General features: G+C 38.1%; 1 protein-coding gene across 1 annotated transcript; it reads left to right on the top strand.

Annotated features, from left to right (window-relative positions):
• The first annotated feature begins 11895 nt into the window (after window positions 1–11895).
• On the top strand, window positions 11896–12939 carry LOC137951845 (mitochondrial import inner membrane translocase subunit TIM17-2-like). Its single transcript, XM_068798793.1, has one exon. The coding sequence runs from the start codon at window positions 11933–11935 to the stop codon at window positions 12599–12601; it is 669 nt and encodes a 222-aa protein (XP_068654894.1). The 5' UTR covers window positions 11896–11932; the 3' UTR covers window positions 12602–12939.
• Window positions 12940–13295: the final 356 nt, after the last annotated feature.

Here is a 13295-nt window from a genome sequence, read left to right as displayed (position 1 = left end):
TTACAATTTATCCTACCTTCTCCACAATCTGTTATTTCAACAGCCATTGGTAGTACCTCTCCTATTATTGGGGAAGTATCTATTATATTATCGAATAATCTTACATTAGAAACTGTCCTTGTAGTTCCATCTCTTGAATATAATCTTTTGTCTGTTAGCCAAATTACTTCCACTCTTGCTTGTACTATAACCTTTAGGCCCTCATTTTGTGTCTTTTAGGACATTCTAACCTGGAAAGATTCTTGATTATGGTGTTAGATGAGACAAACTCTACTATTTGGAGTTGACAGAGAATGGGAGATCAAAAATCAGTTGAACAAATCAAGCTAACAGTGAAGATAATGCTCAAACAACTATATGGTGATGGCACCGACGTTTAGGTCATCTTTCCTTTGGATATCATAAGAAATTGCGACCACAACTTTTTCAGGTTTGAATGATTTGAATTTTCATTTTGACACCTATGAACTGGCTAAGAGCCATCGTATCGCTTATTTACCGAGTTTGAATAAAAGTTTCAAACCTTTGAAGTTATTCCTTTCGATGTTTGGGGTCTAGCCAAGGTTCCCTCTATTTCTAGAGCTCGTTACTTTGTGATATTTATTGATGAATGCACTAGAATGACTTGGGTATCTTTGCTTATAAAAAAGAGTGATTTGTGTCTAGCATTTCAAAAATTCCACACAATGATACATACTCAATACCAAAAGTAGATTCGTGTTTTGCAATCTAACAATGGTACTGAGTTTGTCAATGCTTCTCTCGAGAATTTTCTAACCAATTATGGAATTCTTCTTCAAACCCCTTGCACCTATACTCCCCAACAAAATGGATTGGCAGAAAGGAAGAATAGACAACTTTTGGAAGTAGTGCGTGTCTCTCTCTTTGGCATGAACATGCCTCGATTGTATTGGGCTGAAGCTGTCATATTTGCTACCTACCTCATCAATTGAACTCCTTTTAGAATACTAGATTTTCAAACTTCTCAACGTAAGCTACAATCCTTGATTTCAATTCTCCATCTTCTGAAACTTGAACCCAGAATTTTTGGGTGTATCGCATATGTTCTTATCCCAAAAATCTTGCAAAATAAGATCCATGTGCCAAGCGATGTGTATTTGTTGGCTACCCTGAATTTCAAAAAGGATATCGGTACTATGATCCACACACCCAAAAGCTCCTTGTGACCCTAGATGTCTCCTTCCATGAATCAGTATCTTATTATTCAGTGGGAGTCTCTTGGAAATCTATTCAGGGGGAAAGTTCAAGTGAAGAGAATGTTCAACAAGAAAATAGTGGAAGTGCGGAGTTTATTGAGTTAGAAGCGGTGAATGAAATTTTTAAGTGTCATGATGTGAAACAAGACTGTGATTCAGTAATTTCTCTTGAAGAACCCTCATAGTTGCCCCTGTTTGCACCAACAACTGAAGAATCAAAGCAGAATGTTCCTCCTCAGGTAAATACGAATCCTATGTTTGATGGGTTTGATGAAACATGTCTTCCTACTGAAAATATACCCCCTAGATATTCTCAAAGATTGAATAGGGGAGTTCCAAAAAAATAGTATGAACCTGATCTTGAAGCCAAGACCAAATACTTAACCAAATACTATGTGTCCTCCTATAGGTTGACTAAATCATATGCATTTACTGTTGATCAATTATCCAGGGTTTCTATTCCTAGTAATGTGCGGGATACATTAGCTGATCCAAAAAGGAAAAAGGCGATGAATGAAGAGATAGAGGCTCTACAAAAGAATGCCACTTGGGAACTTGTTCCCCAACCTAAAGGAGTAAAGACAATTGGATGTCGATGGATTGAAACTGAAACCGGATGGAAGTATTGGCAGATATAAAACTCGGCTAGTTGCAAAGGGATATACACAAAGGTATGGGATAGACTATAAAGATACTTTTGCCCCAGTAGCTAAGATCAATACAATTCACATTCTTATATCTATAGCAGCAAATCGAGATTGGCCTTTGCAAAAATTTGACGTTAAAAATGTCTCCCTCAATGGAGACTTAGAAGTAGAATTCTACATGGAGCTACCACCCGGAGTTAAAAGTGGTTCTTTGTGTCAAGGTGAAGTATGTAAATTGAAGAAGTCATTGTACGGGCTGAAACAATTACCTAGAGCATGGTTTGGGAGATTCTCGGCTACAATGAAGGAGTTTGGCTATAAGCAAAGTAACTCAGATCATATTTTGTTTACAAAACACAAAGAAAGAAAAGTAACAACTTTAATTGTATATGTTGATGATATGGTCGTGATAGGAGATGACTCATGTGACATGCAAGTTTTACAGGAGTATTTAGCCACTGAATTCGAAATGAAGGATCTCGGACAACTTAAATATTTTTGGAAATTGAGGTTGCAAGATTGAAACATAGAGTCTTCTTTCACAGCGAAAATATGTGTTGGATCTTCTAGCCGAAACTAGAATGCATGATTGTAAACATATAGAGACGCCCATGGAAATGAATCCTAAGTTCAGAATTCTTCCAAATCAAATCCCAGTAGACAAATGGCGTTATCAATAATTAGTTTGAAGATTAATCTACCTATCACACACAAGGCCCGATGTAGTGAGCGTTGTGAGGCAGTTCTTGCATGTACCAAATGAAGAACATATGGAAGTAGTCTATCAGATCTTGAGATACTTAAATAGTGCTCCAGCAAATGGTTTGTTATTCTCAAAAAATGGTATCTCTAATATTGAAGGATATACAGATTCTGATTGGGCAAGTGATTAGACAACCAGAAGATCCACGTCGGGTTACTTTACTTTTGTGAAATGGAATCTTGTCACTTGGAAAAACAAAAAAACAGAAGGTAGTATCAAGATCAAGTGTTGAAATTGAATTTTGAGGCATGGCTCCTGGTGTATGCGAGTTATTATGGATAAGGAATATACTGAGGGACTTAGGGATTGAATACGCCAAACCTATGAATCTCCATTGTGATAACAAGAAAGCCATCGGGATTGTACAAAATCTTGTTCAACATGATCGCACTAAACATGTTGAAGTTGATCGTCATTTCATCAAGGAGTACCTCGATGCAAAGATTATACAATTCCCTTTTATTCAATCTGAGAGTCAGTCGGCTGATATGCTCACGAAGGCAGTATCAAGGAAGTCATTTCATGGTATAATTGACAAGTTGGGTATGACTGATATCTATGCACCAACTTGAGGGGGAGTGTGTGCAGACTGTAATAGAATATATGTAAATTAGATTAGCATAATTTTAGGAAACTAATTGTTTCCATTAATCCGTGATTCTGTACCTTGATTTTAGGATCTAAATGTTAGAATTATGGTTTCAAATAGATAATTTATAAAATAAAATTACCATGATATTAGAGGCATGGGGCCCACTTCTAGATGTTGTCATTGGATGTTCAGTACAGGGAATAATGGCCAGCACATCCCCCTGTAGAGGTAGATTAAATGGGTACATTGACTTAGTGGACACATCCCTTGGGACTAAGGAGATATGTCTCTCTTGAGGGGATGTATCCCTCCTGAGAGGATGTATCTCTTCTAAGAGGATGTGTCCTTATGAAAAGTCATTAGTGCACCCTTTGAAAATCTATATAAACCTCCATGGTCTTACAAGTGAGGCTAAGCTATTTGCACACCCAGTCTGGCTGAACGGGAGCAAGCTTATCACTTGTAAACGAAGTATAAAAGATTATCTTGTGCACTTCAAGTTCTGTTTATATTCTTCAAGATGAAAGGTACGCTCTCTTTATTCTTCTTATTTCAATTCTATAATCTATGTATGGTTTTCATGATAATGGAATTATGGAAGATTTAATATCTATTTTCTATGATGTTTATATTATTATTAGACATCAAGTCTAACAAATACAAGTGATTAATGCCTCTGCTGGTATCATAGAGATAGATTATAGGTTTCTATATTTTTTCATATTTGTTTTGGAATTTTTGGCTATTTATTAGTGAATGAAAATAAGCCTAATTTAGGCTTATTAGGTTCTGGCGCCGCAGGCGGGCCTGCTGCACGGGCTACTGTGCGCGGGTTTGCTATGTGCGGGCTACTGTGCACGGGCCTGCTGTGCGCGGGCTGCTGGCCACGGGCCTGCTGGTGCAGGCTTGTGCGGTCCGGGTCGGTGATGACCCAGAACCATGAACCAAACCGGGTTTTTACTAATATAATGAACCAGAATGTGTTTTAAGGGTTTATTATTACCCAGAATTGTATTTTGAATAGGATTTCCATGTTATTTGGCTATTTGAAGTATTTATAATTAGTGTTATTGCATGTCTTGTTATATATTTATGTATTTGTATGTGAAAATTAGCTTAATTATATAATTTGCAAAATCCCCAAAGGGTAATGCATTTTGTACAAATTAAATTAATTTTATGTGTGTTTATTTTGAGTATAATTTGTTTTATGAGTTATACTAATTTTATTATATGATTAGCAAAATCCCCAAAGGGTAATGCGAATTGTATAATTAGATTTGTATGTTGTAAATTAATTCATATGAATCCCCAAAGGGTAAATATGAATTAATTTATTTGTTTGTTTGTTGATTTGTGATTGTTGGTTGTTTATCATGTGTGGAATGATTTGCCTAGTAACTCTCGTGAATCCCCAAAGGGTAAATGGAAGTACTAGATGGTTGAAATGATTCTATAATTATGTATGTTCTCCCAAATATTGAAATATTTTCTGGATGACAGGAATATCCAGTAGTGGACAGAATTTTGCTGAGTCCCTAAAGAAAAATGTACTTGATGGGACTAATTATGTGAACTGGTCACAACGGGTTGACTTAATGCTACAAGGCTATAGGTTTGATAAGATTATCAAAGTGGATACTCCTCCTCAAAGACCTTCCCGAATAAACTACCCTGATAATCTGAAACAGTATAGGAAGGACCTTAGAAAATTCAAGGAATGGGATAATGCTAATGAAATTTCTAGGTCACATATTCTTGGGGCTCTAAGTGAGACTCTCTTGATGACTTATTTTCATGTCCCCACTACAAAAGAGATTCCCGACCAGATTGAGGCTAAATATGGTAAAAAGTCGTCTACTCACATCAATAACTTATGGCAAAAGTTCACTCGTGCCAAATGGGAAGAAACTGCTGATGTGAGAAAACATGTAAATGACATGCTTGCCATGGCAGATGAGTTACAATATCATGGTAGACCAATGGATGAAGAAACTAAAGTGGTCACCATTATCAACTCTTTACCCAAATCTCTCAAATATATTCAAGACTTTTATTCTTTGACCAAGACAAAGTGGACTATATTTGATTTGGTTAATATGATCGACCACCAGTCCGAAAGACTCAATCCAAGTATTGAGTTAGATAAACCTTCACCTAGTGCTAACATAGTTTTGAAGCCGAAGAAAAAGAATTTTAAGAAGAAGGGAAAGAACTTTCGATTTCAAAACTTCAAGGACAAAAAGGTCAATCGACAAAGGGTTGAAGTACATGCAAATCAACATGTTTGCTTCTTCTATAATAAGCCAGGACATATAAAGAAGTATTGTAGGGCTTTGAAAACCATGCAAGAAGGGCAACAGGAGAACACCAGTGGGTCCTTATCTCTTGAAACTTGTACTATTTATATCAAGCCTTTTAGTTGGTGGGCTGATTCTGGTGCAACTGTTCATGTATCGAATGAGTTGCAGGGTTTCAAGGAGCTAAGAAAGATTGAAGACAAAACAAGCTTTATTTACATGGGAAATGATGAAAAGGCCATTGTGGAAGGCGTGGGCACTTACCTGCTAAAGCTTGTTGATAATAAGTTTTTTGATTTAGAAGATTGTCTTTATGCTCCTTCTATGAGAAGAAGTTTATTATCTGTATCTTGTCTTGAGAAACTTGGATTTACATTTTACTTTGGCAATGGAAAGTTTCTTATGTTACAAGATGATAAAGTTATTTTGAGAGGTTTTCGAAATTCTGGTCAATATCAATTGCAACTTAGTGGAAATATGGTGTTCAATGTTTCTACTTCTTTGGATATTAAAGAAAATGAATTGTATTTGTGGCATTTACGACTAGGGCATATAAAGAAAGATAGAATTACAAGACTTGTGACACAAGGATTATTGAAAAATCTTTCACATAATGATTTTTCTATTTGTGAGTGTTGTATATATGGGAAAATGACAAAGATACCCTTTCCATCCAAAGGCTCAAGAAGTTCTCATGTTTTGGATATTATTCATTCTGATATATGTGGACCTATGAATGTGAATACTCGTAATGGTCATTCGTATTTTAGCACATTTATAGATGATTTCTCAAGATATGGAAGAGTATATTTATTGCGTAGAAAAAATGAGGCCTTAGATTATTTCAAAACCTTCAAATTGGAGGTAGAAAATGCCACAGGAAACAAGATCAAAACATTGCACACCGACAGAGGTGGAGAGTATTGTTCGGAGTTATTCTCTGAATTTTGCAAGTCAAACGGGATTATCCATATGTTTAGCATGCCTTATACACCTGAACAGAATGGTATTGCTGAAAGGAGAAATCGAACCTTACTAGAGATGGTAAGATCTATGATGGCACTTGCAAATTTGCCAATATCCTTTTGGGGCGAAGCATTATTGACAGCTACATATATCTCAAATAGAGTGCCTTCAAAGTCGGTTGAGAAAACACCTTATGAGGTATGGTCAGGCAAAACTCCTAGTCTTAACCATTTTAAAGTATGGGGATGTGTTGCTCATGTTTTAAAACTTGATCCTAAGGACAAATTGAAGGCTAAGACTCGAAGATGTTTATTCGTTGGGTACTCTGAACATTCGAAAGGATATAGGTTATATGATCCCAAGGAGAAGGTGATTATTGAAAGTAGCCATGTAAAATTCATTGAGGATAGATTTGATTGTGATGAAGATTTAGGTATGAAGTCTCACTTGGAAGAATGTGTTGAAATGTCTTCTTCTGAATCTCCTTCTAATATAGAGAATTCTACCCAAATGGATATTCGAAGAGGGACTAGAGAAAGAAAACCTAGTCAACTCTTATCATCTTCAGATTTTTATACCTATGCTGGAGAAACTTATGAAAGAACAAAGTTGAATGAAGATGTTACTGATCCTGACACTTACGAGGAAGCACTCCTTGATGTGGATTCCGACAAGTGGAAGTCGGCAATGGAAGAAGAGATGGACTCTATGTATAAAAATGAAGTTTGGAAACTTGTTGATCCTCCTACATCGGTTAAGCCCATTAAGTGCAAGTGGATTTTTACAAGGAAGAGAAATGTTGAAGGGAAAATTGAAAGATTCAAAGCTCGTCTTGTTGCCAAGGGTTTTACTCAACAATACGGGATTGATTATGATGAAACATTCTCTCCTGTTGCAAGAATACAGTCTATTCGAGCTCTCCTGGCATTGGTAGCATATTATGACTATGAGTTGTTCCAAATGGATGTTAAAACCGCTTTTCTAAATGGAAATTTGGATGAGAAGATTTATATGGAACAACCACGTGGATTTGTTAGATCTGGAACTGAAGCAAAAGTGTGTAAGTTGGACAAGTCTATTTACGGTTTGAAACAAGCCTCAAGATTATGGAATATCAAGTTCAATAAAGCAATTACAGCGTATGGTTTTACTCAGAATCCAGAAGATCACTGTGTTTATATAAAAACAGTGGGAGATCGCATTGCTTTTCTTACTTTATACGTAGATGATATTTTATTAGCCGGGAATGTTATTCAGTTACTCCAAGGTATAAAGACATGGTTGTTTCAGACATTTGATATGAAAGACCTTGGGGAAGCTTCTTATATTCTTGGCATTAAAATTCTACGGGATAGATCTTTACGAAAATTGAGTTTGTCTCAAGAGAAGTATATCGACACTCTTCTGGATCGGTTTCACATGTCTAACTGTATACAAGGTAAAGTACCTTATGATAGCACTAAAAAGATGAGCCATGTGGATTGTCCTTCTCACCTCAAAGATAAGTTGGACGAATCTAAGTATCCATACGCTTCTGCTGTGGGGAGTTTTATGTATGCTCTTATATGTACAAGACCTGATCTTGCTTATGCTGTTGGGATTCTTAGCCGGTTTCAGGCTAATCCAGGTTTTACTCACTGGGAAGGGGTAAAATGGGTAATGCGCTATCTAAAAAGAACAAAGTCATATGCTTTGACTTATCAAGCGGACAAGTTGGAATTGGTTGGTTATTCCGACTCAGATTATCAAGGATGTGTTGATACAAGAAAATCTACTTTTGGTTTTATCTTTATGTTTGGAGGAGGTGCCATTTCTTGGAAAAGCAAGAAGCAAGATTGTGTCGCGCAATCAACCATGGAGGCAGAATATGTGGCTATGAACTTAGCTACAAGGGAAGTTGTCTATCTTCGCAAATTCTTGCGAAGTCTTCTAGTGGTAGACTGTGTGGAGCAACCTATTCCTCTCTTTTGTGATATTGAATCTGCTATTGCTATCACGAAAGATCCGAAGTGTCACTCCAGGGCTAAACATATCGAAGGCAAATACCACTATATACGAGACATGCTGAGGAAGGAGGAAGTTGTTCTTTATAAGATATCTTCTCCGGATAACTTAGCTGATCCACTAACCAAGTGTCTTCCCGTGACCAGTTTCACTTTCCATGTGGGGAACATGGGTTTGATTTGTTTATAATTGATGAGACCAAGTGGGAGAACATTGTTTTGTATGCATTGTAGTCTCAATGATTTGTAATACAATGTATGTCATGACATTGTAATTTATATTCCATGGAATGATTTTGACAAAATGCATATGCTTTTGTGTGATAATATGAGTACTCAGTGTATGCCATGAGATTCAGCTTCCCTATTAGGTATGCACTTGTACGTGTATATATGAGGGTCTCAATAGGGAATGACGGTTGAGTCTCTAAATTGTCCAGGCCAATGGGACTGCATAGGCACAGTTTCCTTTACGGCTAATACTCATGCTGGTATAGAACTTTACCCTGGCTCCTCAGGTATTGAGTATGCTATGGACGATGAGATGCCTTGATGTCCAGCTTTTTTATTAGGTATATACTTGTATGTATATACGGAAGGGTCTCAATAGGAAGGTTGGGTTGGATGTCTAAATTATTCAGGCCTATGGTACTGATTAGGCACAGTTACCTTAGTGGCTAATACTCGAACTGGTACAGAGCTTTACCCTGAGTTCAGGTCCGAGTATGCTATGAATGGAGACCGCTGAATTGGCAAATTTGACAAGTATGGATTTGGTTTATTCCCCAGCCTTGGATATCTAAGATATATATTGTGTAGGCCCGGGTTAATTACACATGTATATTAAAGTGTTTAAGGTAATGCCTATGGTCATGGTATGGTTTTATGTGTCAAAATTGATTTTTCATGTTTTTGCGAAAATCGGAATTTGAAATGGATTTGAAACCAAGTGGGAGTTTGTTAGAATTATGGTTTCAAATAGATAATTTATAAAATAAAATTACCATGATATTAGAGGTGTGGGGCCCACTTCTAGATGTTGTCATTGGATGTTCAGTACAAGGAATAATGGCCAGCACATCCCCCTGTAGAGGTAGATTAAATGGGTACATTGACTTAGTGGACACATCCCTTGGGACTAAGGAGATATGTCTCTCTTGAGGGGATGTATCCCTCCTGAGAGGATGTATCTCTTCTAAGAGGATGTGTCCTTATGAAAAGTCATTAGTGCACCCTTTGAAAATCTATATAAACCTCCATGGTCTTACAAGTGAGGCTAAGGCTATTTGCACACCCAGTCTGGCTGAACGGGAGCAAGCTTATCACTTGTAAACGAAGTATAAAAGATTATCTTGTGCACTTCAAGTTCTGTTTATATTCTTCAAGATGAAAGGTACGCTCTCTTTATTCTTCTTATTTCAATTCTATAATCTATGTATGGTTTTCATGATAATGGAATTATGGAAGATTTAATATCTATTTTCTATGATGTTTATATTATTATTAGACATCAAGTCTAACACTAAATTGGACCTAAAATAAGTATGTAATGTCTTATAAATAGCCTCCTAAACGGAGAAAAATACATCGAAAAGAAATCTTTGAAATCCTTCGGTTTTACACTCTCCTTCGGAGAGAAGACTTGCTGTTTGGAAAGTATAGAATCACCCTTAGTGAAATCGAGTTGAGTTTGGGAGTCTTTAGAGGATGCAAAACACTGTTTTTATTGTATCTTCTATGCTGAGGATAAAAAACCTGAGAAACTTTTCTGCCTCAATGTAAGATGTCAACTTCAGCCTAAAGATTGAATTAGTAAATTCAATCCATTAAAGCGCATGGGAGAGTGAGCTTGTTTGAGCTAAAACAATACACGGATTTCTAGTTATTTTCCATTCCCCCCTTCTTGAGGTTACTATGTTCCTTACTGAAATTTTGTGTGGCCAAGAAGTTGAAGTTTGTTGTTTCTTTCGGGACTCTGAAAACAAAACTAGAATGAGTTAAATCTGTTGTGATTGAAATTGGCAGCATGGCTCCTGCTCAAGCATTTGTTACTGTAGAGGCAGAAATACCCGAAATCTCCCTTAAATCCAGCAGCCAGAGGGACATTGAGGACATTCTTGAAGTCAATGATGAGGAAAACTAAGGTGCACAAACAATTGGGAGGATGACACTTTTGACATGGAAACTTTATTTGATCAACATCAAGTAGAAGAATTGGGATGAGTTGGACGTTGACATTACATATTGTACAGATACTACTGGTATGATTGTGCAGGAGGAAGACCCAGATGCCACTGAATATTCAAGTTCATTCGGTGGAACCACATCTGGATCAGAAGAGGGTTCCAATTTTAGTTCTACTGATGTTGAAGTCGCGTCTCAGCAGCCTGCTAAAAATGAGGCTACGACCATTTTTTTATGGATTCAGCAGATTGTTTCCTCTCATAATTTTCAATGGTGATACTAGTTACAGTTGATGTTTTTGCAGTGTTTATTTGTAGCTCAAATCATGTATTCTCTGATCTTGATTGCTGAAAGTAAGTGGCAGTATAGTTATTTTTGGGATTGGCTACACTGTAGATATGAAAGAGTATTTGTAAACTATAGGGCAAATGGCTTGAGGGGTCATGATTGTAGGCACATTCAAACCCATTCCCTGATAAAGGCTTCCAGCTTTTGGTCTTTGGGTCTCCAGTAGGAGGCTGTATTTTTTTAATGGCCTGGCTGATGAAGATTTCTTCCTTGTGTTTAAATGAAATGTTGTGTTGAATGATTCAATTCCTTATGGAACAAACTTACAGAAAAGTCATTAAAAAAAAAAAAGAATTACAAACTCACCATTTTGATTGATTGATTATGAGTTCACTGCTCAATTGTTGCAAGGAAGGACTTTGTTAAGAAACTATAAACTTACTTCTTCGGATCAAATGAAAGATGCTTGCAATTTTTCTCTTTTAAGTTGCTGGTTTTGGAATGCAAGAACTTTGAAGGACTTTAGGTCTTGGTCGCAGAGCAGAGGTACAACAACAGTTCTTCTCCCTCTGATTCCTAATTTCTGATCCCCCCTTTCTGGTCTTATTCTTCTCTTTTTATAGAGTTCTTTCATACTCATTATGATGACTGAACATGAGATGTCAGTTTTAAGATTCAAGTCTCAGGAGGTACATGTTTGTGCTTGACTAAACCCCAGCCAGCAAATTGCCTAAAATTTTTTTAATATTTTCTCAGTAGCTATTAGTATAGTTTCCAAAGAAGAGTCTCACAGATTTCCAAGAAATCTTATTAACCCTAGACCCTGAACCCTATACGTCACCCCTTAGTAATATGGTTTCTGGACCAACTCAAATTGACCGGTTTCTGTCCAGGCTAGGGTTTTTGCACCCTACCGCTTCTGTAGTCTTTATCAAATCGTGTTCGTCCTGAAAGCATCTCCGTCTTTCTCCTATGGGAACTCCAGAAACATCTCGAGAGCCCTGCCCCGATCGCATTCTCGACGACCTCGGCGGCGCCTTCGCGATGGGCGGCGTCGGCGGCTCTGTTTTCCACTTCATCAAGGGCGTCTACAGCACCCCCCGCGGCGAGCGCCTCCTCGGCGGCACCCAAGCCGTCCGCATGAATGCACCTCGCGTTGGCGGCTCCTTCGCTGTCTGGGGTGGCCTTTTCTCCGTCTTCGATTGCAGCATGGTCTACCTCCGCCAGAAGGAAGACCCCTGGAACTCCATCATTGCCGGTGCTGCTACCGGCGGCTTCCTACAGATGCGGCAAGGTCTTGGCCCCGCGTCCAAGTCTGCCATGTTTGGTGGCGTACTCCTTGCCCTAATTGAAGGGGCGGGCATTATGTTGAACAAGATGATGGTCAGTGTGCCGCAGAACTTTCCGATGGAGGAGCCCCTTCCTGGCACCCCGGCGTATCAATTTGGGACTCCAATCCCAGCTCCGACACCGCCGATTCCAGCGGAGAGCTCCGAACAATCTGGCTCTTCGTGGTTTGGAGGGTTTTGGGGAGGTGAGAAGAAGAAACAAGAAACATCCAGAAATGGTGGCGGTCACACACAGGTTTTAGAGAGCTTTGATTCGCCAAATACATCAATCCCCCCTTTCGAATACAAGTGAATTGAGGGTTGATTGGCAGAAAAATCAATAATCGGTGAGTAAGCAGAAGAGGAAATCATCGCCTCAAAAACTTTTGGTCAGGTAGCAAACTCAACATTACTGATGAGGGATGAATCTTCATAACAGGTTTGGTAGTTCTATCGGGTAAACCCATATACCAGATGCCAGCCTATGCTTTTCTTTCTCTAGGTTTTCCAAGTTTTTTACTGTAAATATTTCTTTGCTGTATAATGAGGAACCTGACTGAATATTTGATATCCATTCGCTGAATGTAATGGAGTGAAACACTTTGGCTGCGTACAAGCACAATCATGTAGGAGAGAAGGAATTTCATTCGATTTTGAAGGTTTATGTGAATTGATGCATCTTACAAACATACGATCTGTTGGTTCCAACAGTAAAAAATAGATTTCTTCGTGTAAGTAAGCCTTTTGATCTGGAAGGCAGCAGCTCCACCCACCTGAAATTCGTTCAGCTGACATCATTTGAAGTTGAGAAGAGTAAAGCAAAATGAAGTAGCAGTCAGTGGAACAACGAATTCAAGGAAAAATATGTACCAATTGCAAATTCCAATGATGCTACCTGTGCAGGGGGTTAAGACCCAGCCCACTGTTGCAAGCTCCCATAAAATGACCCCAAAGCTATAAACATCAGATTTTTCGTTTGAAAGCTCTCCCCGATGAAACTCTGGAGC

The sequence above is a fragment of the Aristolochia californica genome, unplaced genomic scaffold (assembly GCF_029961685.1).
Source record: "Aristolochia californica isolate CCGP_79_NKW_82.1479 unplaced genomic scaffold, dmAriCali1.0.hap1 SCAF_15, whole genome shotgun sequence".
NCBI classification, from domain to species: Eukaryota; Viridiplantae; Streptophyta; class Magnoliopsida; order Piperales; family Aristolochiaceae; genus Aristolochia; species Aristolochia californica.
Note: the sequence above shows the minus strand (reverse complement) of the source record. Positions and strands in the feature narration are given on the sequence as shown.

What these genes read in the sequence shown, in the direction of transcription:
- LOC137951845 (XM_068798793.1), top strand. Translation starts at nt 11,933, where the DNA reads ATGGGAACTCCAGAAACATCTCGAGAGCCCTGCCCCGATCGCATTCTC.